This window comes from Cherax quadricarinatus, chromosome 12, assembly GCF_038502225.1.
Source record: "Cherax quadricarinatus isolate ZL_2023a chromosome 12, ASM3850222v1, whole genome shotgun sequence".
In the NCBI taxonomy this organism is placed as follows: Eukaryota; Metazoa; Arthropoda; class Malacostraca; order Decapoda; family Parastacidae; genus Cherax; species Cherax quadricarinatus.
In genome coordinates, this window is record NC_091303.1 from 44725925 (window position 1) to 44752502 (window position 26578).

Consider the following 26578-nt stretch of genomic DNA (forward strand, 5'->3'; position numbering starts at 1 on the left):
GGGTAGGGGTCGGCCTAGGAAAGGTTGGAGGGAGGGGGTAAAGAAGGTTTTGTGTGCGAGGGGCTTGGACTTCCAGCGGGCATGCGTGAGCGTGTTTGATAGGAGTGAATGGAGACAAATGGTTTTTAATACTTGATGTGCTGTTGGAGTGTGAGCAAAGTAACATTTATGAAGAGATTCAGGGAAACCGGCAGGCTGGACTTGAGTCCTGGAGATGGGAAGTACAGTGCCTGCACTCTGAAGGAGGGGTGTTAATGTTGCAGTTTTAAATCTGTAGTGTAAAGCACCCTTCTGGCAAGACAGTGATGGAGTGAATGATGGTGAAAGTTTTTCTTTTTCGGGCCACCCTGCCTTGGTGGGAATCGGCCAGTGTGTTAATAAAAAAAATATCATACTTCTATTCTATGCTTGTTGTGGTCACTTGCGCCGAGTTCCTCTGTAATTTCTAAATTATTAACAAGGGTTTCCTTGTTTGTAAGAATCAAGTCAAGCAGGTTATTTCCCCTTGTAGGTTCTGTCACAAACTGCTTCAAAAAACAATCCTGAACTACAGTGGACCCCCGAGTTTCGTGATTAATCCATTCCAGAGAGCCCGCCGAAGGTCAAAATTCACGAAACTCGAAACCATTTTCCCCATAAGAAATATTTTTTTTTTTTATTATCACACTGGCCGATTCCCACCAAGGCAGGGTGGCCCAAAAAAGAAAAACTTTCACCATCATTCACTCCATCACTGTCTTCCCAGAAGGGTGCTTTACACTACAGTTTTTAAACTGCAACATTAACACCCCTCCTTCAGAGTGAAGGCACTGTACTTCCCATCTCCAGGACTCAAGTCCGGCCTGCCGGTTTCCCTGAACCCCTTCATAAATGTTACTTTGCTCACACTCCAACAGCACGTCAAGTATTAAAAACTATTCGTCTCCATTCACTCCTATCAAACACGCTCACGCACACCTGCTGGAAGTCCAAGCCCCTCCCACACAAAACCTCCTTTACCCCCTCCCTCCAACCTTTCCTAGGCCGACCCCTACCCCGCCTTCCTTCCACTACAGACTGATACACTCTTGAAGTCATTCTGTTTCGCTCCATTCTCTCTACATGTCCGAACCACCTCAACAACCCTACCTCAGCCCTCTGGACAACAGTTTTGGTAATCCCGCACCTCCTCCTAATTTCCAAACTACGAATTCTCTGCATTATATTCACACCACACATTGCCCTCAGACATGACAATTCCACTGCCTCCAGCCTTCTCCTCACTGCAACATTCATCACCCATACTTCCCACCCATATAAGAGTGTTGGTAAAACTATACTCTCATACATTCCCCTCTTTGCCTCCAAGGACAAAGTTCTTTGTCTCCAAAGACTCCTAAGTGCACCACTCACCCTTTTCCCCTCATCAATTCTATGATTCACCTCATCCTTCATAGACCCATCCACTGACACGTCCACTCCCAAATATCTGAATACATTCACCTCCTCCATACTCTCTCCCTCCAATCTGATATCCAATCTTTCATCACCTAATATTTTTGTTATCCTCATAACCTTACTCTTTCCTGTAATCACTTTTAATTTTCTTCTTTTGCACACCCTACCAAATTCATCCACCAATCTCTGCAACTTCTCTTCAGAATCTCCCAAGAGCACAGTGTCATCAGCAAAGAGCAACTGTGACAACTCCCACTTTATGTGTGATTCTTTATCTTTTAACTCCACGCCTCTTGTCAAGACCCTCGCATTTACTTCTCTTACAACCCCATCTATAAATATATTAAACAACCACGGTGACATCACACATCCTTGTCTAAGGCCTACTTTTACTGGGAAATAATTTCCCTCTTTCCTATGTACTCTAACTTGAGCCTCACTATCCTCGTAAAAACTCTTCACTGCTTTCAGTAACCTACCTCCTACACCATACACCTGCAACATCTGCCACATTGCCCCCCTATCCACCCTGTCATACGCCTTTTCCAAATCCATAAATGCCACAAAGACCTCTTTAGCCTCATCTAAATACTGTTCACTTATATGTTTCACAGTAAACACCTGGTCCACACACCCCCTACCTTTCCTAAAGCCTCCTTGTTCATCTGCTATCCTATTCTCAGTCTTACTTTTAATTCTTTCAATAATAACTCTACCATACACTTTAACAGGTATACTCAACAGACTTATCCCCCTATAATTTTTGCACTCTCTTTTGTCCCCTTTGCCTTTATACAAAGGAACTATGCATGTTCTCTGCCAATCCCTAGGTACCTTACCCTCTTCCATACATTTATTAAATAATTGCACCAACCACTCCAAAACTATATCCCCACCTGCTTTTAACATTTCTATCTTTATCCCATCAATCCCGGCTGCCTTACCCCCTTTCATTTTACCTACTGCCTCACGAACTTCCCCCACACTCACAACTGGCTCTTCCTCACTCCTACACGATGTTATTCCTCCTTGCCCTATACACGATATCACAGCTTCCCTATCTTCATCAACATTTAACAATTCCTCAAAATATTCCCTCCATCTTCCCAATACCTCTAACTCTCCATTTAATAACTCTCCTCTCCTATTTTTAACTGACAAATCCATTTGTTCTCTAGGCTTCCTTAACTTGTTAATCTCACTCCAAAACTTTTTCTTATTTTCAACAAAATTTGTTGATAACATCTCACCCGCTCTCTCATTTGCTCTCTTTTTACATTGCTTCACCACTCTCTTAACCTCTCTCTTTTTCTCCATATACTCTTCCCTCCTTGCATCACTTCTACTTTGTAAAAACTTCTCATATGCTAACTTTTTCTCCCTTACTACTCTCTTTACATCATCATTCCACCAATCGCTCCTCTTCCCTCCCGCACCCACTTTCCTGTAACCACAAACTTCTGCTGAACACTCTAACACTACATTTTTAAACCTACCCCATACCTCTTCAATCCCATTGCCTATGCTCTCATTAGCCCATCTATCCTCCAATAGCTGTTTATATCTTTCCCTAACTGCCTCCTCTTTTAGTTTATAAACCTTCACCTCTCTCTTCCCTGATGCTTCTATTCTCCTTGTATCCCATCTACCTTTTACTCTCAGTGTAGCTACAACTAGAAAGTGATCTGATATATCTGTGGCCCCTCTATAAACATGTACATCCTGAAGTCTACTCAACAGTCTTTTATCTACCAATACATAATCCAACAAACTACTGTCATTTCGCCCTACATCATATCTTGTATACTTATTTATCCTCTTTTTCTTAAAATATGTATTACCTATAACTAAACCCCTTTCTATACAAAGTTCAATCAAAGGGCTCCCATTATCATTTACACCTGGCACCCCAAACTTACCTACCACACCCTCTCTAAAAGTTTCTCCTACTTTAGCATTCAGGTCCCCTACCACAATTACTCTCTCACTTGGTTCAAAGGCTCCTATACATTCACTTAACATCTCCCAAAATCTCTCTCTCTCCTCTGTATTCCTCTCTTCTCCAGGTGCATACACGCTTATTATGACCCACTTCTCGCATCCAACCTTTACTTTAATCCACATAATTCTTGCATTTACACATTCATATTCTCTTTTCTCCTTCCATAACTGATCATTCAACATTACTGCTACCCCTTCCTTTGTTCTAACTCTCTCAGATACTCCAGATTTAATCCCATTTATTTCCCCCCACCGAAACTCCCAAAATATTAAAATAAAGTATTTTTTTTTTTCAAATTAAATAAATATTTACATAATGAAAACTATCAGGAATCAAGTACATGCATTTAAAAAAATAATAATAACATTACACTTACCTTTACTGAAGACTTCTGCGTGAATGGAAGACGGGAGGAGGGGATAGGAGGAAGGTGTACACTATTTTTTGAAAGGAGAATCTCCTTCCATTAGGACTTCAGGTATGAAGTCCATATCTGGGGTTACTTCCCTTCTTCTTTTAATGCCACTGGGACCAGCTTGAGAGTCACTGGACTCCTGTCACACAAAATACCTGTCCAGTGAGGTCTGTTTCTGGCATTTCTTTAAGATTTCCCTGAAGTGGGACACAACACTGGCATTGTACATGTTGCCAATACGGCCTGCAACAGCTTTGTTAGGGTGAAGTTCATCCATAAATGTTTGCACTTCAGTCCACTTTCCAGAAATGTCCTTAATGTTTGAAGGCGGCACCTTCCTCCAGCTCTCTTCCTCCTCCTCTGCAGCAGTTTCCTGAGCTGTGATCTGTTGCTGTTGCAGATGAAGCTCTTGCAGCTCTTCAGTGATTAGCTCTTCCCTGTGGTCCTCCACCAACTCTTCCACGTCCTCACCACTCACCTCCAACCCCAGGGACATCCCCAATGCCACAATAGTTTCCACAATCTGGCCACAAATTTCTCCAAGCAGAGTTCAAAGTCCTGAAAGTCACTCCCTCCCAAGACTTACGTATAAGGTTTATGCAATGGAGGATATTAAAGTGATCTTTCCAGAACTCTCTTAGGATCAATTCAGTGTCTGAGGTCACTTCAAAGCACTTCTGAAACACTGCTTTGGTGTAGACTTTTTTGAAGTTTGAAATGACCTGCTGGTCCATGGGCTGGATGAAAGGAGTTGTAGTAGGAGGCAAGAACTTCACCGTGATGAAACTAAACTCCTCCACTATTTGCTCTTCCAAGTCTGGAGGATGAGCAAGAGCATTGTCCATTACCAGGAGGCGCTTGAGTGGCAATTTATTTTCCAGGAGGTATCTCTTCACACTGGGGCCAAACACTTCATTAAACCAGTCTAGGAAAATTTCCCCTTGTGACCCATGCCTTACTGTTAGCCTTCCACATCTCACACAAATTACTCTTGGCGACACTGTATTTCTTTAACACACTGGGATTTTCAGAGTGATACACCAGTAAAGGCTTCACTTTAAAATCCCCACTAGCATTACTACAAAACATGAGAGTAAGCCTGTCTTTCATAGGCTTGTGTCTTGGGAGTGCTGCTTCCCCCTGCGTGATGTAGGTCCTCTTGTGGCATTTTCTTCCAGAAGAGGCCTGTTTCGTCACAATTAAACACTTGCTGGGGTTTGAATTCTCCAGTGTCTACGCACTCCTTAAACTCCTGTACAAACTTCTCAGCTGCTTTTTTGTCAGAACTGGCAGCCTCACCATGCCTTATCACACTGTGAATGCCACTACGCTTCTTAAATCTCTCAAACCAACCTTTGCTGGCCTTAAAATCACAAGCATCACCACTTGTTGCAGGCATGTTCATTACGAGATCGTTATGCAACTGCCTTGCCTTTTCACATATTATTGACTGCGTAACACTATCTCCTGCTAACTGTTTTTCAGTAATCCACACCAGCAATAACCTCTCCACTTCTTCGAGGATTTGTGATCTCCTTTTTGTCAGCATATCCACCCCTTTTGCAACAACAGCACACTTCATTTCCTTTCCTTTTGCCATGATCAAAGTGATGGTTGAATGGGGCTTGCCATACATCCTGGCAAGCTCTGTCACACGCACTCCACTCTCATATTTTTCAATGATTTCCTTCTTGAATTCGATCGTGTTCCTCACTTTCTTTACCAAAGGGCTTGCACTAGCTTTCCTTGGGCTCACGGTGACTTATTTAGCAGTTGTAATCACAAAAAACAATGGATTATTACGTATGAACCCGCAGGGTGATGGTCACGTGTTCGTGAACAATGGCACACTGAGCGTGAATGGCGTGGGAGACTGGCTTTGTGTGCGCAGTGACGGGCGGACGGGTACCAGACGGTCGCCAAAACACGAGTTTTTTCACGAAACTCAAGGCCAAATTTTTCCAAAAAAAAACTCGCTGAAGGTCGAATTTCACGAAAGTCGAGGCTGCCGAAACTCGAGGGTCCACTGTACTTCTAAAAAGTCGTTAGATTCTAAATTCCCAGTCAAAAAATTCCAATTAATCTGGCTAAAGTTAGTCTCATAGAATTACTACGTTTTCGTGCCTTGTGGCCTTAACAATTTCCTCCCGAAGTAGTCTTCCTTGGTCCCTATCTAAGTTTGGTGGACGGTATATCACACCTAAAATCAATTTCTCGTACCTCTCTGAAAATTCTATCCAGATAGACTGTAAATGTTATTTCAGACTTTATACCTGTTTTTGTGCAACAATTTAAACAATCTCGGACATAGAGTGCCACCCCACCCCCTCACCAATACTTACTCGCACTTCCAACTAATCTCAATTCATCCATCTTATTTCTTGCACTACATGTATTAGTATAAAATATCTTTAGAAAACCTCCCCTCTCTTTTCTCTTCCTGCTGATTTCTGTTCCTCCACTATACCTGTTACTGCCCTTGTCACCTAGTGCCACTGGGTTTCCAATATTCTCCAATAACTCTGCCTCATTCTACCTATTACTGGTTTCCTTAAAACTCACACTATCGCTACACTGAGATTTAAGTGGGACTTGCGCATGAGTGAATAGAATTATCAAAGTTTATTGCTTGGGAAGCATTGAAAATTGGGTTGGGCAAATATGATTCTGTTAGTAGGATGGTTTGTGAAGGACTTGCCTAGTATGGGCCACCAGGTCTGCTGCAGTGTTCCTGCTTTCTTATGTACACCAGACAGGGTACTTCCCCACACACACGATTTGATTTGAGTGGGACTTGCGCATGAGTGAATAGATTTTTTTTTTCAACAAACCGGCCATATCCCACCAGGTGAACAGAATTATCAAAGCTTATTGCTTGGGAAGAATTGAAAATTGGGTTGGGCAAATACGATTCTGTTGGTGGGATGGTTTGTGAAGAACCTGCCTAGTATGGGCCAACAGGCCTGCTGCAGTGTTCCTGCTTTCTTATGTTCTTATGTACACCAGCTGAGGAAATTGCTTCAGAGGAGGAGAAAGAGAAAGGGAAGAACGTGCCTTCTTCAAAGATTAACCCCTTGACTGTCGAAACCCCAAATCCTGAGGTGTCTCCTGGTGCCGAAAAATTTTCGAAAAAAAAATTTCATATGAAATAATAGAATCTTTTCCAGATGGTAATGACACCAAAAGAATGAAATTTGATGGAAAACTTACAGAATTATGCTCTTGCGAAGTTAGCGACCTCGGCGATATTTATGAATCGGCGATTTTGCCCACTTTGAGCCCTATTTTCAGCTAATTCCATTGTTCCAGCTATTTCTCTAGAACTCCATTTTTTCTATTGATTGAGTACAAGAAACTGCCCATTTACCTATTTCAACTACCCAATAATATGGTCAGAAATTTGGAATTTGGCCAATTTCACACAAATTAAAAAGTATGCCAATTTCAAAATAGGGTCCAGAATGAACAGTGCAGACATTCCTGGCTCTAAAATAACATATTCTTTGTTCATCAGTCATGTCTCCATGCCCCTCCATGCCCACCAGGCCCGGTGGCCTGGTGGCTAAAGCTCCCGCTTCACACACGGAGGGCCCGGGTTCGATTCCCGGCGGGTGGAAACATTCCGACACGTTTTCTTACACCTGTTGTCCTGTTCACCTAGCAGCAAATAGGTACCTGGGTGTTAGTCGACTGGTGTGGGTCGCATCCTGGGGGACAAGATTAAGGACCCCAATGGAAATAAGTTAGACAGTCCTCGATGACGCACTGACTTTCTTGGGTTATCCTGGGTGGCTAACCCTCCGGGGTTAAAAATCCGAACGAAATCTTATCTTATCTTATCTCTATTTTAAATTTTTATTCAAACAAAAAATAGAAGATTTACTGTTATGCAGACTACTGCAATATTGTAATAATTGTATAAATAATGTCAGCCCATTCATGACTGCATATTAGAATAGCTAGTTGGACATTTATTGGACAATGACATCATTTGTTTACTTTTGAACATCGGCAAAAATCAAACATTTTCCCTACTTTGAGCTTCATTTCAAGGTTCTTTTCATAGTAAAACCAATCAAAATCAAATGAGACCAAGAAAACGAAAATACAACCATAAATACTATACGAAAATAGACCACAAATTCAGCGTTTTAATTAAAAAAATGGTCAGAGTTGTTGTTTTCTCATTATGCACTGTGTGCTGCAGTATTTTTTTTTATATGATGCACACTGACCACACAGACCCATTCTCTCACATATGGGCCTACCAGCTTTCTCCTGCTTGATTTGAAGCCGCTAGAATTTATGAGTATATATATGTCAAACACGGTGGCTCGTAAGACGTATATGTACAACCAAAACAGTCAGAGGGTTAAGGACGTTTGTGCAAAGTGAAGTGAGGTGCAAACATTTGTGGAGGAACATCACCCTAACCCTCTTCCCTCCTCCCATCTTCCATACACCAACAAGAGTCTTTAATAAAGGTAAGAACAATTTAAAACCCTGAATGTCACATTCAGGGTTTTAAATTGTTCCAAGTCGATGGAAATATCGGGAAGGGGGGTGGGGTGACCTGTATGTCCGAGATTGCTTGAACTCTTGCATAAAAATGGGTATAAAATCTGAAATAACACATTCGGAGTCTGGATAGAATTTTCAGAGGGGTATGAGAAATTGATTTTAGCCGTGATATGCCGTCCCCCAAACTTAGATAGCGACCAAGGGAGACTACTATGGGAGGAAATTGTTAAGGCCACAAGGCACAATAATGTAGTAATTCTAGGAGACTTTAACTTTAGCCAGATTGGAATTTTTTGACTGGGAATTTAGTATCTAACAACTTCTTAGAAGTAGATCAGGATTGATTTTTAAAGTAGTTTGTGACAGAATCTACAAGGAGAAATAACCTGCTTGATTTGGTTCTGGCAAACAAGGAAACCCTTGTTAATAATTAGAAATTACAAAGGAACTTAGCACAGGCGACCACATATCAATTACCTTTAGCACTGAATGGAAGTATGACAGTAAGGATAACTCAGTAACAGTCCCAGATTTTTGCTTAGCAGATTACAATGGGCTTAGAGAACACTTATCATCTGTGGACTGGGGTAACGAAGAGAGCTATCAATATGACAGCTTTCTTAACATTATACATGCTGCCCAAACAGCATTTATCCCATATAAAAAAAATTAGATCAAATAGAAGTGACCTAAAATGGATGAATAATAGGCTCAAATATCTTTTAGAGCAGAAGAAAGGAATTTATAGGCACATCAAAAGAGGTGAGGGACATCTTATGAATCAGTATACTGACATTAAGAGGGACATTAAAAAGGGAATAAGAAAAGTTAAACAGAACTATGAAATTAAGGTTCCTAGGGATTCAAAAACTAATCGAAAAGGTTTTTTCCAGATTTATAGAACAAAAGTTAGAGATGAGATAGGTCCCCTTAAAAATAACTCTGGGCATCTTCTGACAAGGAGAATGATATGTGCTCGATTTTTAATCATTATTTTCTCATGGTTTTTACACAGGAAGACACTAACAATATCCCAGTAATTAATTTTTATAGTGGGCCTGAAGAAGATAAATTATGTAACATCACAGTCACTACTGAAATGGTTATGAAACAAATAGACTGACTGAAACAAAATAAATTGCCGGGTCCTGATGAGCTTTTTTCAAGAGTTCTTAAGGAATGCAAAATGGAACTCTGAACCATTAACTAATATTTTTAATTTATCTCTTCAAACAGGTGTAGTGTCTGATATGTAGAAGATGGCTAATGTAATTCCTATTTTTAAAGCAGGGGACAAGTCATTACCATCAAATTACCGCCCAATAAGCCTTGCCTCAATTGTAGGCAAATTACTAGAGTCAATTATAGCTGATATTAAAAGAAGCCATCTGGATAGGCATAATCTGATTAATGGATTAATGGGATGGATTGTGAAGGACCTGCCTAGCATGGGCCAACAGGCCTGCTGCAGTGTTCCTCCTTTCTTATGTTCTTAATTATAGCTGATATTATAAGAAGCCATCTGGATAAGCATAATTAGATTAATGGTACTCAGCATGGATTCATGAGGGGCCATTCCTGTTTTTGAGGCTGTTCATCCTGATAAAGAATTCAATATTGTTTATTTAGATTTTAGTAAGGCTTTTGATAGAGTACCACACCAGAGACTGTTAAAGAAAGTGGTGGCTCAAGGCATTGGGCAAAAAGTACTGTCATGGATCGAGTCATGGCTCACCATTAGGAAGCAGAGCGTGTGCTTAACGCTTTCAGGGTCGGCAGGCCCTTTTCTAAGCTTGTTCTCAGGGTCAGAAATTTAAAAAAAAAAAAAAAATTTCTTGTGAAATGATAGAAAATCTTTTCCCAGTCATAATGACACCAAAAGTATGAAATTTGATGGAAAACTTATGGAATTATGCTCTCAAAGTTAGCGGTCTCGACGATGTTGACACATCGGCGATTTTGCCCACTTTGAGCCCTATTTTCGACTAATTCCAATGTACCAGTCGACAAAAATCATAACTATTTTGCTGGAACTCCATTTTTTTTCTATCGAATGAGTACAAGAAACCACCCATTTACCGATTTAAACTATCCAATAAAGTGGTCTGAAATTGGCAATTTTGCCAATTTCACACAAATTTCAGAAGATGCCAATTTCCAAATAGGGTCCAGAATAAACAAGACAGACATTCCTGGCACTAAAATAACATTTCTTCTGTTCATTAGTCACGTCCCCAGGCTTCTTTTACATTTCTTTTCCTTTCCACTTTGAATTTTTATTCTCACAAAAAAATAGAAGATTTACTGTTATGCAGACTATTGCATTAGTGTAGAAATGGTGTAGAAATGGTATAAATAATATTAGCACACTTGTGAAAGAATATTAGACTCGCCAGTTGACGTGTATTGGACACATGGCTTGATTTATTTTCTTTTGAACTCTGGCAAAAATTGAACATTTCTACTACTTTGAACTCAATTTCAAGGTACTTTTCATTGTGAAACTAATAAAAATCATCTCAATTTCCATAATATGTCTTCCATTCTTTAAAATGAGACCAGGAAAACTAGAATACAATCATAAATCGCTGTTTTTAAATAAAAACACGGTTGGAGTTTTTTTTCTCATTATGCACTGTGTGCTGCAGGATTTTTTTTATACTGCACACACTGACAATATAGACCCATTCTTTCATATGTAGGCCTACCAGCTTTCTCTCGCTAGATATGAAGGTGCTAGAATTTATGCGTACTAGTACGGCACCAAACCTGGCATGCAAGCCATACTAGTACGGCACCAACCCTCAAATGGTTAAATGTGAATAAATCTGAGTGGGGATCTGTAACAAGTGGCATTCCATAGGGATCAGTCTTAGGCCTATTGTTTTTTATAATATATATCAATGACCTTGATGAGGGAATTACTAGTGATATGAGCAAATTCACCGATATCACAAAGTTAGGTAGGATAATTGATTCAAATGTAGATGTCACTGAACTTCAGGAGTATTTAGACAAACTCAGTTTATGGTCAGAAAAGTGGCTGATGCAGTTCAATGTAGATAAATGCAAGGTTCTGAAGCTCGGGAGTGTCCATAACCCTAGCACTTATAATGGAGGTTATGGTAAGCAGCAACCTTAAACCAAGACAGCAATGCCTAAAGCTTTGTTTTGTTTAATTGTATTAGAAACAGAGGTTAGTGCTGATTCAAGGCACTTGCGTCTGTGGAAATTAGTTCCTTTGATCACTAATCAGGCGTCCCTGAATTTCACGAGATGATTAGTGGAATTTCAGTGTTGTGCACAGGTGTTGTTCAAGTTATCATTCCTACATGCATAAATTTGTTCAGTGAGGTGGGTTTCAAGGTTTCTTGTTGTTTCACCTACATAAATCCTGTCGCAGCCTTCATAGGGTATAGTGTAAACCCATGCGTTGACTGCATTGACCATCCACTAGCCTAAGTATTTTTTGTTAATACTTTTGGGTGTCTGGAACAGATTAATTGGATTTACATTATTTCTTATGGGAAATGTTGCTTCAGTTTTTGTCGAATTCGGTTTTCTTCAGACTTTCTGGAACGAATTAATGACGAAAACCGAGGTTCCACTGTACTTGCGTCTAGAAAAAATCAACAAAATGTGATTGTGGTACAGCCTCTACTCATTTAATGATGGGGTTCTGTTCCTAAGAGTAGGTCGTTCAGCAAGGAGCATACTATACTGGTAGTGGGTTTGTGTCATCCATCGTAAGATATTTTTTTAATGTCACCTTTGCACCATTTATAACATTTCTAGTACATTTTTAAATGTTTATACAGTAGTGTACTATATACTGTAATAAACAGAATAGAGTAAATCAGCTGTAATATAGGTTTGCATTCTGGTTGGAGAGCTGGTCGTAAGTCTGAGTGGTCATTAAACGAGTACAGTGGACCCCCGCCTTATGATATTAATCCGTTCCTGACACCCCAAAGTATGAAAAAAAAAATTTTTTTACTACATGAAATAATAATTTTAATACACACAAACTGAAGAAGACTAGGAATAGAATATATAACACTTACCTTTATTGAAGATCTGGTGATGATTGATGGGATGGGCGGAGGGGAGAGTGTAGAAATTGTTATTGTTTAGAAGGGGAATCCCCTTCCATTAGGACTTTAGGTAGCAAGTCCTTTTCCGGGGTTACTTCCCTTCTTCTTTTAATGCCACTAGGACCAGCTTGAGAGTCACTGGACCTCTGTCGCACAATATATTTGTCCATAGAGCTCTGTACCTCTTGTTCCTTTATGATTTGTCTAAAGTGGTTCACAACATTGTAATTGTAATAGTCACCAGCATGGCTTGCAATAGCTGTGTGAGGGTGATTTTCATTCATAAAAGTTTGCACTTGAAGCCACTTTGCACACATTTCCTTAATCTTTGAAGTAGACAACTTCTTCACTTTCTCTCTCCCCTCCTCCAAAGCAGTTTCCTCAGGTCTGGCCTCTTGCTGTTGAAGATGATCTTGCAACTCATCAGTGGTTAGTTCTTCATTGTCCTCCTCCACCAACTCTTCCACATCCTCCCCAGTAACATCCAACCCCAAGGACTTCCCCAGTGCCACAATTGATTCCACAACTAGCATACACTTCTCAGGGTTAGCCTCAAACCCTTCAAAATCCCTTTTGTCTACACATTCTGGCCACAGTTTCTTCCAAGCAGAGTTCAAGGTCCTGTTAGTCACTCCCTCCTAAGTCTTACCTATAAGGTTTACACAACTGAGGATACTAAAGTGATCTTTCCAAAACTCTCTTAGAGTCAGTCGAGAGTCTGAGGTCACTTCAAAGCACTTTTGAAACATAGCTTTTGTGTAGTTTTTTTTTTGAAGTTTGAAATGACCTGCTGGTCCATGGGCTGGAGGAGAGGAGTGGTATTAGGAGGCAAAAACTTGACCTTAATGAAGCTCATGTACCCAGAAAGTCGCTCTGCCAAGTCTGAAGGATGACCAGGAGCATTGTCTAATACCAGGAGGTACTTAAGGTCCAATTTATTTTCCAGGAGGTAATTTTTCACAGTGGGGGCAAATGCATGGTGAAACCAGTCATAGAAAAAGTCCCTAGTGACTCATGCCTTACTGTTTGCCCTCCACAGCACACACAAATTAGCCTTGAATGCTCTGGGAGTTTCAGAGTGATACACCAATAAAGGCTTCACTTTGCAATCACCACTAGCATTGGCACACATCAAGAGAGTAAGCCTGTCTTTCATAGGCTTGTAAGCCTGTCTTTCATAGGCTTATGTCCTGGGAGTGCCTTTTCCTCCTGAGTAATGTAGGTCCTGTTTGGCATTTTCTTCCAGAACAGGCCTGTTTTGTCACAATTAAACACTTGTTCAGGTTTCAGTCCTTCACTGTCTTTGTAATCTTTGAATTCCTTCACATATTTTTCAGCTGCTTTTTGGTCCGAACTGGCAGCCTCACCATGCCTTATCACACTATGTATGCCACTACAATTCTTAAATCTCTTGAACCAACCTTTGCTGGCCTTAAATTCACTCACATCACCACTAGTTGCAGGCATTTTTCTAATTAAATCATAATGCAACTTCCTAGCCTTTTCACATATGATCGGTTGAGAGATGGTATCTCCTGCTATCTGTTTTTCGTTTATCCACACCAATAACAGTCTCTCAACATCTTCGAGTACTTGCGATCTCTGTTTCGAAAACAAACTTGCACCTTTTGCAAGAACAGCTTCCTTGATTGCAGTTTTGTTGGCCACGATAGTAGCGATGGTTGATTGGGGTTTGGTATACAACCTGGCCAGCTCTGAGACACGCACTCCACTTTCGTACTTAGCAATTATCTCTTTCTTCATTTCCATAGTAATTTTCACCCTTTTTACTGCAGGGTTGGCACTAGAAGCTTTCTTGGGGCCCATGGTGACTTATTTTGCAGCTACAATCACTAAAAACACTGTGATAATATGAAATGTACTGAATGTATGCGTTGATGCAACTGCACTGGCTGGCTTGTAAACACTGGTACCCATGGGGCAGCTGAGGCCATGTGTGGGACACATCCTGAATGAATCGCGTAAGGCGAGGCAAAAATTTTGCATTCAAATGTATCGTATGGCGGATTTAACGTAACACCATGCCATCGTGAGGCGGGGGTCCACTATACGTTGCTAAGTGAAGAGAGGCTGTATTTTATTCGTCAGAACAATGCTGTATGTGTGAAAAAGAAAAAACTGACTTATTGATAACTTAAAAAAAAATTCCATTGCTTTCCAGTGATGCAAAGATGGTTGTATATTATGTGGACTGCATTTTGACCAGTAACAGTGCTTGTGAAGGCTTACTCAGCCCTGTAACAACTTCAGACTGTATTACCCAGGCTGGCTCCTCCTCAGGAAAATTAGTGAATAGAAAAAGAAATAATAACAGACAAACATAAACACTTTATTATGTAGAAAATATAAAATATAAAACACTTAAATATGAAATATTAATCCTACATTAAAGAAAATGAAAAATTAAAAATATAAATGATAACTGAATTCAACGCTAATAGAGGTGTCTGGTGTTGGTGACACTGTTGTTGAAATCATAGCCGTTGCTGATGATGGGGGGGGGGGTCGCAGGTGTTTGTGACCACCACTGGCTAGTTCTTCACAGAGAATCGCCGTGATTATTATCCCGATGACAGGAAAGCAGGTTCTTTACCGCTGCAGTGATGTGGGGTTACGTCCTGCAGTTTCATACAGGTGCACAGGTAGTTCAATACAAAATGGGGACGTCTCCAGGACGTTAGTCCTTCTCCTGTTCTGCTCGTTGATTGACAAGTGACCCTCACTGTCATCCAAGCTGAAAAGATAGACAGGTTACCCACTGCTTAAATAATCACTCTCCATGGCAGTGTACATTACTCAAAAGACGTGGTGATTATTACAACAGTCAACCTAGAGCAAGACTGAAAGGACTAAGTTTATTACCGGTAAAAAGTGAAGCTTTTAACCAATAAATCCACTAGAATACAAGGCAGGCATGTACTTACAGTAGTGTTGGGAGCTGTGAGTCGAGTGATTTACTGTTTGACCAGAGCCCCACACGTCACCTTTCGGGGGGGGGGGGGAAAGGGAGGGGAAGGGATAGCGGGAGCTAGACTGACCCTACGTTAACAAGCAGCCGGCAATCAAACTATCACTTTAGGGGTGGGGGAGAAAAGGCGGGAGCTTGACTTACCCTACCTTAACTAGTAGCCGGTAATGAAACTATCGTTACTATATCTACTCCTATCTATTGAACTTTTCCCTCACACTCCCCCATACCAAGACTTATAGTCAAGGAGTATAAGAAGAATAGGCGAGGAAAAAGTTCTAACATGTGGAAGTCGCGTAAGGCAACAAATCTTCTACTGACTGTCACGACTTAACCAGTCAGAGAAATAATTGGATGAACCATTGATATACACAATATGGAACTTAAAAGCCTGGAGTGCCAGTGTCCACCTCAAGAGGCGACTGTTGGTTCCCTTAAAAGTTTCTAGGTATATCAAAGGTTTGTGGTCCGTTTCTAAGATGAATTCTTTTCCCAGCAAATAAAATTTAAGTTTGGAGATACCCCACACAAGGGCTAAACATTCCTTTTCTATTGTGGAGTATCTTGTTATTTTGGGAAGGAGTTTCCGGCTTAGGAAGCATAGAGGGAAGGGAGTACCATCATGGTATTGTAGTAACATCGCACCTAAGCCAGTATTGGAGGCATCAGTTCTCAAACAAAATGTTTTATTAATATCTGGAATTTTAAGTATAGGGTCTTTGGAAAAGATACTTTTAATCTCATTAAACTTTTCCCGAGCTACGTCGGAAAGTTCAAGAGGTTCCTTCACAGACTTTTTAAGGAAGTCCGATAAGATGCCTGTAAGATCAGCAAGATTCGGGATAAACCGTGCATAAAAATTTACAGAACCAAGAAAGCTTCGCATGAGCTTCTTGGTTTTGGGGAATTTAAATTCTAATAAAGCTTTGATCTTACTGAGGAGAGGCTGCAGAGAGTTATTAGAAAGTATCAGCCCAAGATATCTAATCTTGTTATACCCAAGGAAGCATTTCTTCGGCTTGGCAGTGAGGCCATGTGAGTGTAACCTACGCAAAACTGATGTTAATGTTTGGATATGTTCGCCCCACGTAGATGTCATTACGTAAATGTTATCAAAATAAACTGAAACATTTGGCATATTACCCAAGACCTTTCTCATCAGTCTCACATAGGTAGCACAGGCAGTTACCAAACCGAAGGGCATAGTTCTATACTGCATCAGTCCTTGGTGTGTAGGAAAAGCGGTGTACTGCTTAGAAGAAGGATCTAACATTACTTGATGATATGCCTGTGCAATATCAATCTCTGAAAAGAAGGAAGAGTCATAAAATTTGTGTAGATCGCTATCTATTAAGGGCATAGGCTCAGCATCCCACCGAGTTATAGCATTAAGGCCTCTGAAGTCAATAGCAAGTCTATATGAATTATCCTCCTTCTTAACCATGACTACTGGTGAACAATATGAAGATACTGAAGGTTCAATGATCTTTAGTTTTAATAATTTGTCTACCTCTCGGTCAAATGCATCCCTAAGGTGAACTGGAACTGGGTATAATTTTCGTTTGATAGGATTGTCCGTCACTAAGTCAATCTTATGGACTACCGTGGAGGTAACACCTGGAATATCAGTAAAGACGTCTGAAAAGTTACTCACACATTGAAGTAGTTCAAGTCTCTTATGGTCATCCAAAGATTCATTAATATTAATGGTGGTTGCGTCCGAGTGGTCAAGAGTCACCAAGTCATGTAGTTCTTCATCATGGTCTAAGTTAGAGGTATCAATTACGCACACCTTACATTCTTCAGTTGTCTTATCAAGTTCGTGTGGAAAAACTAAGTCAAAGTTATTAAGGCAGTTAACCGAATTTCTTCGGTAATATTTCTTAAGGATGTTGATATGATAAAGCTTAGGTTTCCCCTTGACTTCTATGAGGTAGTCAACTTTCCCACAAATTTTTAATACCTTATACGGACCTTTCCATGCTACTAATAATTTATTTGACTTAATCGGCAAAAGTACAAGAACTTCATCACCTACTTTAAAACTTCTCCTCTGACTTTTGGAATCAAAATAGGTTTTGTACTGGTCCATTGACAAGCTTAAGTTTTTCGAAACTATGTCAGAGGTCTCCTCAAGTTTGGATCTAAGGTCAAGGAGAAACTGGTAAGAAGACTGAACCTCAGCATTTACCTCCTCATTAGTCCATAAGTCATGAAGGATGGACAATGGGCCTCTGGCCTGTCTACCATAGAGAAGTTCAAAAGGTGAAAACCCCAAAGAGTCACTGGGAACTTCCCTCATGGCAAACAAAGCACAGGGTAGGTAACGATGCCACTCCTTAGGTTTAAGGGAGCAAAGTTTCCTTAAAATGGACTTGAGAATCGAATGCTGGCGCTCAATCCTCCCATTACAGCTGGGATGATAGGGTGTGGTGAAGAGAGGCTTCACTCCCAGAAGTTGGTATAGATGTTGCATTAAGTCAGATGTGAATTGTGTCCCACGGTCAGACAAAATTTCTCTAGGGATGCCCACCCTGGAGAAGATGGACAAAAGGGCTTCAGCCACCTCTGTAGTAGTTATGGTCTTTAAGGGAACGGCTTCAGGGAAACTCGAAGCATAATCAACTAATGTTAATATATATCTATGTCCCCCAGATGAAAGTGGAGATAAAGGACCAACGATGTCAATAGCTACTCTTTCAAACGGTACCGTAAAGATAGGCATTTTGACAATAGGTACTCGCCTGGTACCTCGGGAGGATGACAGTTGGCAAACTTTACACGATCTACAATAAGTAGTAACATCTGAGGACATTTTAGGCCAAAAATAGGTTTCCCTAATTTTATTTAAAGTTTTACGATGCGAGAAATGTCCGGCCACTGGCAGGTCATGAGCCATTTTAAGAACAGTCTCTCTGCATTGACTTGGAACAACTAAGATGGAATAGTCTGTCTCATCTGAATTTAATTTGAATACTGACTTGTACAAGATACCTTTTATATATTCAAATTTATATGAAAAGTTTTTCCTTTGGATCACTTGATTTTGTTTAGCGGCATTATGGCAATTCTGAAGAGAAGGACAATTACGTTGTAAATTGACAAAGGAGTCCTTCGATATGTCTAAAGGCTTAAAGTCAGGGAAAATCAAAGGATGGACAGTAGGGGAAGCATGGGCTTTGGTCTGAGCCCTAGTCAAGACATTTATGGTATCGGAGGTGATATCTTCACTTTCATCTAACAAGTGAACCGGTGATCCTACTACCTCGCTTTCGAGAGTAGCATCACTGGTTTTTAATCCCACATGAATCTCACGAGACATTGTCTCATCTGAACTTTCGAGGGGCTTCTCCGACTCTACAGGAATAGTACACAAATAACCTTCACATAAAAGATCTGAAACACTTATATCCATCTTTGGTGATGAAAGGTCAACCTCAGAAGGAAGAATGGCACCTTTTACATTACCTATTAGTACGGAGCAAGAAGTGATGGGAGCTAGTACGGCTTCAGACCAACCTGTGAACCATTTAGACCTAATGTAACAACAGATGGTAGGAAAAGTGCCCGTACGGCCCAAGTAGTCTGAAAGTATAGCAGAGGAATGAGTTTCTTTAAGGTTAGGGAACAGCTTATCAGAAATGACTATACATGTGCATCCAGTGTCTCGTAAAATGGTAGATACATTAAGTCCATTAACTTTTCCTGAACAGAAGGGTGCTTGGTCATTACAGTCTTTAAAACATCTTCCAACTTTTTGGACCTTCTTAGAAGGACAATCTGAACGTTTATGTCCCTTAACACCACACAAATGACAAACAGGAATAAAAGAAGTTATTTTACTTTCCACTAGAGGCTTTGATTTCTTCAGGTCTGATGAACCCTTGCCCTTAGGGTTCGATCCCTTTAGGTCTTTATAGGAATTGTGAGCCTCAGCATACAGGTCAGCAGCCTCAGCAACTTCCTCAGCTTTAATCAGGTTGCGTTCTCTGATGAATGTTCGTATCTGGTGAGGAAGAGCTGTCAGGAACTGGTCAGCAACCATGAAGTCTCGAAGAGATTCATAACTGTGATCAATTCCTGAACTCTCTATCCAAAAGTCGAACAAACGAAAGAGTGTTACCTGTAACTGTTGAAAGTTCTGGCCAGGCTGTAAGGTGGCATACCTGAAATCTTTCCTGTAAGAATTAGTGGTTTTTTGATATGCTTTAAGGATTGCCTTCTTTAGTAGGTTATAATTACATATGATATCCTGTGACAAAGTTGCATAGATATTCAAGGCTGTACCAGAAAATAACATTCCTAACCTGGTAGCCCAGGTGTCAGCAGGCCATTCACAGAGGGTAGCGGTATTTTCAAACCTGATAATGTATGAAGTTATGTCTTCCCCCTCTGTGAAGGGAGGTAAATTAGGTGTTGGAATATGTGCACTGACTGCACGTTGGTCCATTACTCCTTCCTCTAATTGTTGTTGTGTAAGAGTTAACTTTTTATTCTCCAATTCAAGGCGAGATTTTTCGAGCTCGCGATCCTTTTCTCTCTCTATTAACTCATGCTCTCTAGCTCTTTCCTCATGTTCTCTAGCTTTTTCCTCAACTTCTCTATCCTTTGCTCTTTCCTCAAGTTCTCTTAATTTAACCTGTTCCTCACATATCTTAGCCTGTTCCTCATGTATCTTAGCTTGTTCCTCACGTTCCCTAGCTCTTTCCTCACGATCAAGTCTATCACGCTCTTTTTGGTCTTCTCGCTCTCTTTCTAACTGTCTTTCTTGGATTTCTCTCTCAGTTCTCTCTCTCTCCTTTTTCTCCTGTCTTTCAAGGTTCTCTTTCTCCTTTTTCTCTTCTCTTTCGATTCTTTCTCTCTCCTTTTCTTCTTCTCTTTCCCTTTCTAACTGTCTCTCTTCTCTCTCAATTCTCTCTCTTTCAAGTCTTTCCTGGATCTTAGCACTAATGAAAGATTCTAAATTTTTCCCTGTTATTCCTAACTTACTTCCAGTGTTCATCCAAAACTGGTATTCCTCCATGCTTGCAAGAATAACTTAAACTATCAGGGGAAATGAAACGGGTATTAAAGAAAACGGAGGGTTCAATTCCTGCTCCGCTCAAACTGTAAATAAACCAGAGGGCTCGATCCCTGCTTCAATTAAACAATATGTATTAACGAAAACGAAGGGTTCTATGCCGGCTCCGAGCAAACAGTAAGTAGAATGGGGTCCCTTGACCATCCAATCTTCTCACTAACAAATCAAGAGTGTCCTATGACAGTTCCCTTGATATAATAAAGAGCTCAATGAAATAAGTTGTCACTGGAAAATCTCGGGTCCCTAGAGTCTAATCCTCCAAAGTGTTTCAAGCTTACATGAAATTAGGTGGCAGAATTAAATATTATATCCTGTCTGACTTGACTTACAATAAATTGAGACTATAACAATCACCAAATCTTTTAAATACCTGTACCGTAGTCCTACCATAGAGAATGATTACTCATGGCTGGTGGTAACCGTCTGTGGTATTCGGCGTTGAAGTTCCAATGGTAGATTCGAGATGGAGTTGAATCTTAATTCAGTAGAGTTGTATCCTGGCAAGGTCGCCACTTGTGAAGGCTTACTCAGCCCTGTAACAACTTCAGACTGTATTACCCAGGCTGGCCCCTCCTCAGGAAAATTAGTGAATAGAAAAAGAAATAATAACAGACAAACATAAACACTTTATTATATAGAAAATATAAAATATAAAACACTTAAATATGAAATATTAATCCTACATTAAAGAAAATAAAAAATGAAAAATATAAATGATAACTGAATTCAACGCTAATAGGGGTGTCTGGTGTTGGTGACACTGTTGTTGAAATCGTAGCCGTTGCTGATGATGGGGGGGGGGGTCGCAGGTGTTTGTGACCACCACTGGCTAGTTCTTCACAGAGAATCGCCGTGATTATTATCCCGATGACAGGAAAGCAGGTTCTTTACCGCTGCAATGATGTGGGGTTACGTCCTGCAATTTCATACAGGTGCACAGGTAGTTCAATACAAAATGGGGACGTCTCCAGGACGTTAGTCCTTCTCCTGTTCTGCTCGTTGATTGACAGGTGACCCTCACTGTCATCCAAGCTGAAAAGATAGACAGGTTACCCACTGCTTAAATAATCACTCTCCATGGCAGTGTACATTACTCAAAAGATGTGGTGATTATTACAACAGTCAACCTAGAGCAAGACTGAAAGGACTAAGTTTATTACCGGTAAAAAGTGAAGCTTTTAACCAATAAATCCACTAGAATACAAGGCAGGCATGTACTTACAGTAGTGTTGGGAGCTGTGAGTCGAGTGATTTACTGTTTGACCAGAGCCCCACACGTCACCTTTCGGGGGGGGTGGGGTGGAAGAGGGAGGGGAAGGGATAGCGGGAGCTAGACTGACCCTACGTTAACAAGCAGCCGGCAATCAAACTATCACTTTAGGGGTGGGGGAGAAAAGGCGGGAGCTTGACTTACCCTACCTTAACTAGTAGCCGGTAATGAAACTATCGTTACTATATCTACTCCTATCTATTGAACTTTTCCCTCACAGTGCTGGAGGTTCCTTGATGCTGGTGAACAGCTCTTGCTCAAAGGAATTGAACCTGATGTCTCTGTCCTTGAATCTAACCTGAATGCCTCCCTTTCCCCCAGGCACTGTATGACCTTTGTGGGTTAAAAGCTGCTTATGAATGTAATAATATGATAATAATGATAATATCTTTATTTTTATTTTTAGTAAGCTGTATGGGACAAGGGGTTATTAGCCTATTGCTCCTGGCATTTTAGTTGACTTTTACAACATATATGGTTTACAGAGGAAAATTTTTTATTCCACTTCCTCTTGGATATGAAAGGAAAATAAGAACAAGTACTATTGAGAAAAACCGAAGAAAACTCGGATGAGTGTGTATACATAAATGTGTACATATATGTGTACTGTGACCTAATTGTAAGCAAAAGTAGCAAGATATATCTGTTATCTTACATGTTTATGAGACAGAGAAAAGCACTACTGCAATCATGTAAAACAAATACCGGTTTCTGTCTTACACTCATTTGGTAAGACAGTAATACTTCCCTGAGTGGTTGCTGTCTAATCAACCTACTACCTAAAAATAATATAATGTAATACTATAATGTGCTTGCAGTAAATAGTTCAAACACTAGGTGTGAATATTTTTCAATTTGTTGACTATAAATATACATTATACACTGTTAGAAGTCATTTCATATCACACATCTTCCAGTGTAAAAAATAAATTGTTGAACATTGAAGAGTAGGAGTAGTGGTTTAACTGTGACCTTTCACCTTCAGACTTTGAATTGGTCATTTGTTTTGTCTGAAGGTTTCAGCTGTATGAATGGAAACCATTTCATCAGTTGCTGGCCTTAACTCTCAAAATAATTAGTAAATTCAAGAACAGAATAGCTATAGATAAATAAGATTTCTTTATCTCCTAAATGCTTTTGACTCAACATGACTTAAATATATATGACTGTATGATTTTGTATATTTTTAAGTTTGCTACAGTATTCAGCATTTATTATATTTTTTGCAGCCTCAGATTCATCGTAGTGGAACTTCCCAAAATGAAGGAACAGTTTCAACATTACCACGAACCTCAACTTCTTCAGTGAGATCTACTCTGTCTGATCCTTGTGAGCACGATCTAGAGGAAAAGTTGGAAAATCTTCGTGATACTCGCATGCGATTAGAGTTGCAGTTGCCAACTCTTGTAAGAGTGAGCTCAGAGGAAGACCTTCTCTCCACGGATATGTCTCGAGCTGGATCTTTAGAGGACATTCCTGGAACTCCAGCCACTCCTGCTGCATCTTCCTCGTTTGTTGGGGGATTCAGAGAAAGTGGCTGTGGCGAAGAATCAGATTCACTTTCTTTATCAGGTAAAATGTGAAACAGGGTATTTATTATTGTTAAAGAATAAAAATTTCATTGTGTGAATGTGCACATAAATACTTGTACACTTAACCCTTAAGCTTTTGGCACACCTAAAATTTAAAGCCCCTTTTCTATCCATTTTTTTTTTTAAATCATGTATGAAAGAATATTTTTTGCAAGTGTAATGGCACCAAAATAACAAAAATCTGTCTGCTGTACTGATTATGTACAGTATAAGTCATCCCCTGATATTTTGCCAATATATCCTTAATTTTTTATATATCTCATGGGTAATTCTGTCCTAGTGCTTGAGGGACTTTAAAAGAGGTCAAAAAGGTCTAATTCAAAATATATTTTAGCCAAAATGTAACAGTTGATTAAAAAAAATAAAAGATCACTGCAGTAGACCTACTGACCCATGCTAGGTAGGTCTTACTCATACCCACCCATTACATGACATAAGACTAGAGGAGCACTGCTGTAGTCCTTCCTTCCCATGTTAGGCATGTCTTACTCATACCCAACCATTATATGACACAAGACTAGAGAGGCACTTCAGTAGGCCTTCTGGTCCATGCTAGGCAAATCTTATTCAAATCCAATCCCTCTCACTCATATTTTTCTTAACTATATTTAAAGCAGATCAGGGTAAGACAGGGCTTGCCTCCCTTCTTGCCTTTCTTTCTGCCTACCTGTCTCCCTCCCTCTCTGCCTCTCTCCCTTTCTGTACTCTTTTCTGCCTCTCTCCCTTTCTGTCTTTCTGCTTCTCACTTTCTGCTGAAAGACAAAACCGACAGGGTGTTAAGTAAGACATATGTGCAACAGTTAAGTATATTATTCCATAACGTTTTGCCTACACAGCAGGCTTCTTCACTCGAGAACAGAAGAGCTAGCAGAAGCAGTAGAGATATGTAGACAATGTAATCAGTCCATCACCCTTGAAGATGCAATTTAGAGGTAGTCAGTCCCTCATCCTGAAGAAGAGTTTTGCTTCACAGTCTGGGACAGTGTGAAGTTGAAGCAACAGTACGGAGACTTACAGTTGAAAGGTGAAGTGCAGTTTACTAGTAGAAGAAGTCTCCTTACTGTTGCTTCAACTTCACATTGTTCCAGACTGTGGAGCAAAACTCTTCTTCAGACTGAGGGACTGACTTCCTCTAAACTACACCTTCAAGGGTGATGGATTGATTACATCATCTTCACATCTCTACTGCTTCTGTTAACTCTTCTGTACTCAAATGAAGAAGCCTTTCTGCCTTCCTCCCTTTCTGCCTCTCTTTCTTTCTTCCTTCCCACCTCTCTACCCTTCTGCCTCTCTATCAGTCTTCCCTCCTCTGACTGCCTTATTTCCCCTTCCCCATCCCTCCCATCACCCTTTGATCATTGAAACTAAAACTTTGAGTAACTTTAAATAGGTTGGACAGATATATGTCTGAGAAAGGTTGGAAATGAATGGTATACATTACCAACAAGAGGAAGAATTAGACATGTGCAACATCTGGGTATCTTTATTGTAGACATTTCACCATCCAGTGGCTTTATCGATACAAATTCAAAGGACATAAACATGTCTCGTTCCCCCATATCATATCAAGACACACGGAGGGCAAATTTCTAGGTCTTCTCCTTGACTGTAATCTTAAATTTCAGTCCCACACCCATCACATAGCCAAGAAAATTTCCAAATCAGTAGGAATCCTTTCCAAGACACAATACTATGTACCACAAACGACACTCCTTACCACTCTCTAATATATCCTTACCTCACCTATGGTATTTGTGCCTGGGCTCAACCACAGCCAACTACCTTAGACCCTTAATAACCCAACAAAAAGCTGTTGTGCAGGTGATAACCAGCTCCTGTGCTAGACAGCACACCCCACCACTTTTCAAAAGACTGAGCTTGCTAAATATACAAGACATACACTCATATTATTATGCCTACTACATATACAGAACATTAAACTCCACTGTAAACCCTCCACTAAAGCTACTCTTTGACAGTTACAATAGAATGCACAGTCACAATACAAGGCATAAGTCACTTTTCAACATCCCTTGAGTCAGTCTCTCGCTATGCAAGAACACTATACACATAAAAGGGCCCAAAGCTCTGGAACTCGCTACTGGAACAGGTCAAGGATCCCCTGACAATTTTTAAATTTAGGACTTTGCTAAAAAGTCATCTTATCTCTCAATATTAACCAGATCAACCAAAACATCTGCTAATTAGTTTTATTTTGTGACCTCTAGGCTTTTAATTCTGCCAATTCATAAAATATTACCACCTGAACCATTACTTGTAATATAGATTTTGTGTGCAATTTCAAGATTATTTTACAGAACCTTACTCCACCTTACTTCCTCACATTTGTATTAAGTTTAAATAAGTTTGTAAACAGTTAACCACTACTTCTTGTCTAGCTTTAAGTATAGTTACTATGTTCTTATTATCTTGTCTAGTTTTAATTAGCTACTGTGTATTAGGATTAGTCTGCCCAAAATGCCCCGGCATGATAGTGGCTGTCTTTGTACTTAGCAAATCAAAATTGTAATTACACATTGTAACCTTTACAAAGAAATAAACTTTATCTTATCTATCTATCTTTTCTGTTTGTTTCTGTCTGTCTGTCACTCCACTACCAGTGGAGTGTCACTCATGGAGTGACATTTGATGATTGTGCACTGCCTTAGATTTATTTTTCACTGTTAGGAATAAACATGTCTGTCTATCTGTTTGTTTCTGTCTTATTTGTTTCTATATGTCTGTCTAGCTCTGTGTTTATCTCTGTCTCTGTTTATCTGTCTGTCTGCCTGTGTTTGTCTTCCTGTCTCTCTGTCTCAGAGAGAGAGCCGCTCATGAGCCAACAGGTGTTACTCACGATGCAGAGTCAGTCACGTCTGATACCTGAACAAGTGAAAATGTGTATTACTTGCCAGTCATGCTTATTATGCCTTCTATCTACAAACATAGTATAGCACTTTGTCTGGTTTTTTGGGTTATCCTAGGCAATTTACACTATGTATAACTGTATTTATGTGTACCTGTGCGGTAGAGACAGAGATAGACAGAGACAGACAGAAGGAGATAGAGACAGCCATAGCAAATCAGCCAGCCAGCTGGCCAACCACCCAACCAGGCAGCCTGCTGAACATGTACGTATTACACGTTCCAGAATTGTTTCTCTTTATTTAGGGCATAT

The 26578-nt window shown here is 40.2% G+C and overlaps 1 protein-coding gene across 4 annotated transcripts in view; it reads left to right on the forward strand.

The window, feature by feature from the left end:
- Positions 1 to 26578, forward strand: part of LOC128686671 (unconventional myosin-IXb) — an 857686-nt gene that overhangs the window by 784073 nt on the left and 47035 nt on the right. For all 4 annotated transcript variants that reach the window (XR_011391908.1, XM_070084324.1, XM_070084325.1 and 1 more), the window contains one exon: positions 23038 to 23380. Coding sequence is in view for 3 of the 4 variants with exons in the window: in XM_070084324.1 (XP_069940425.1) it covers positions 23038 to 23380 (343 nt within the window). In the remaining variant the exon portion in view is untranslated. The remainder of the gene's footprint in view (positions 1 to 23037; positions 23381 to 26578) is intronic.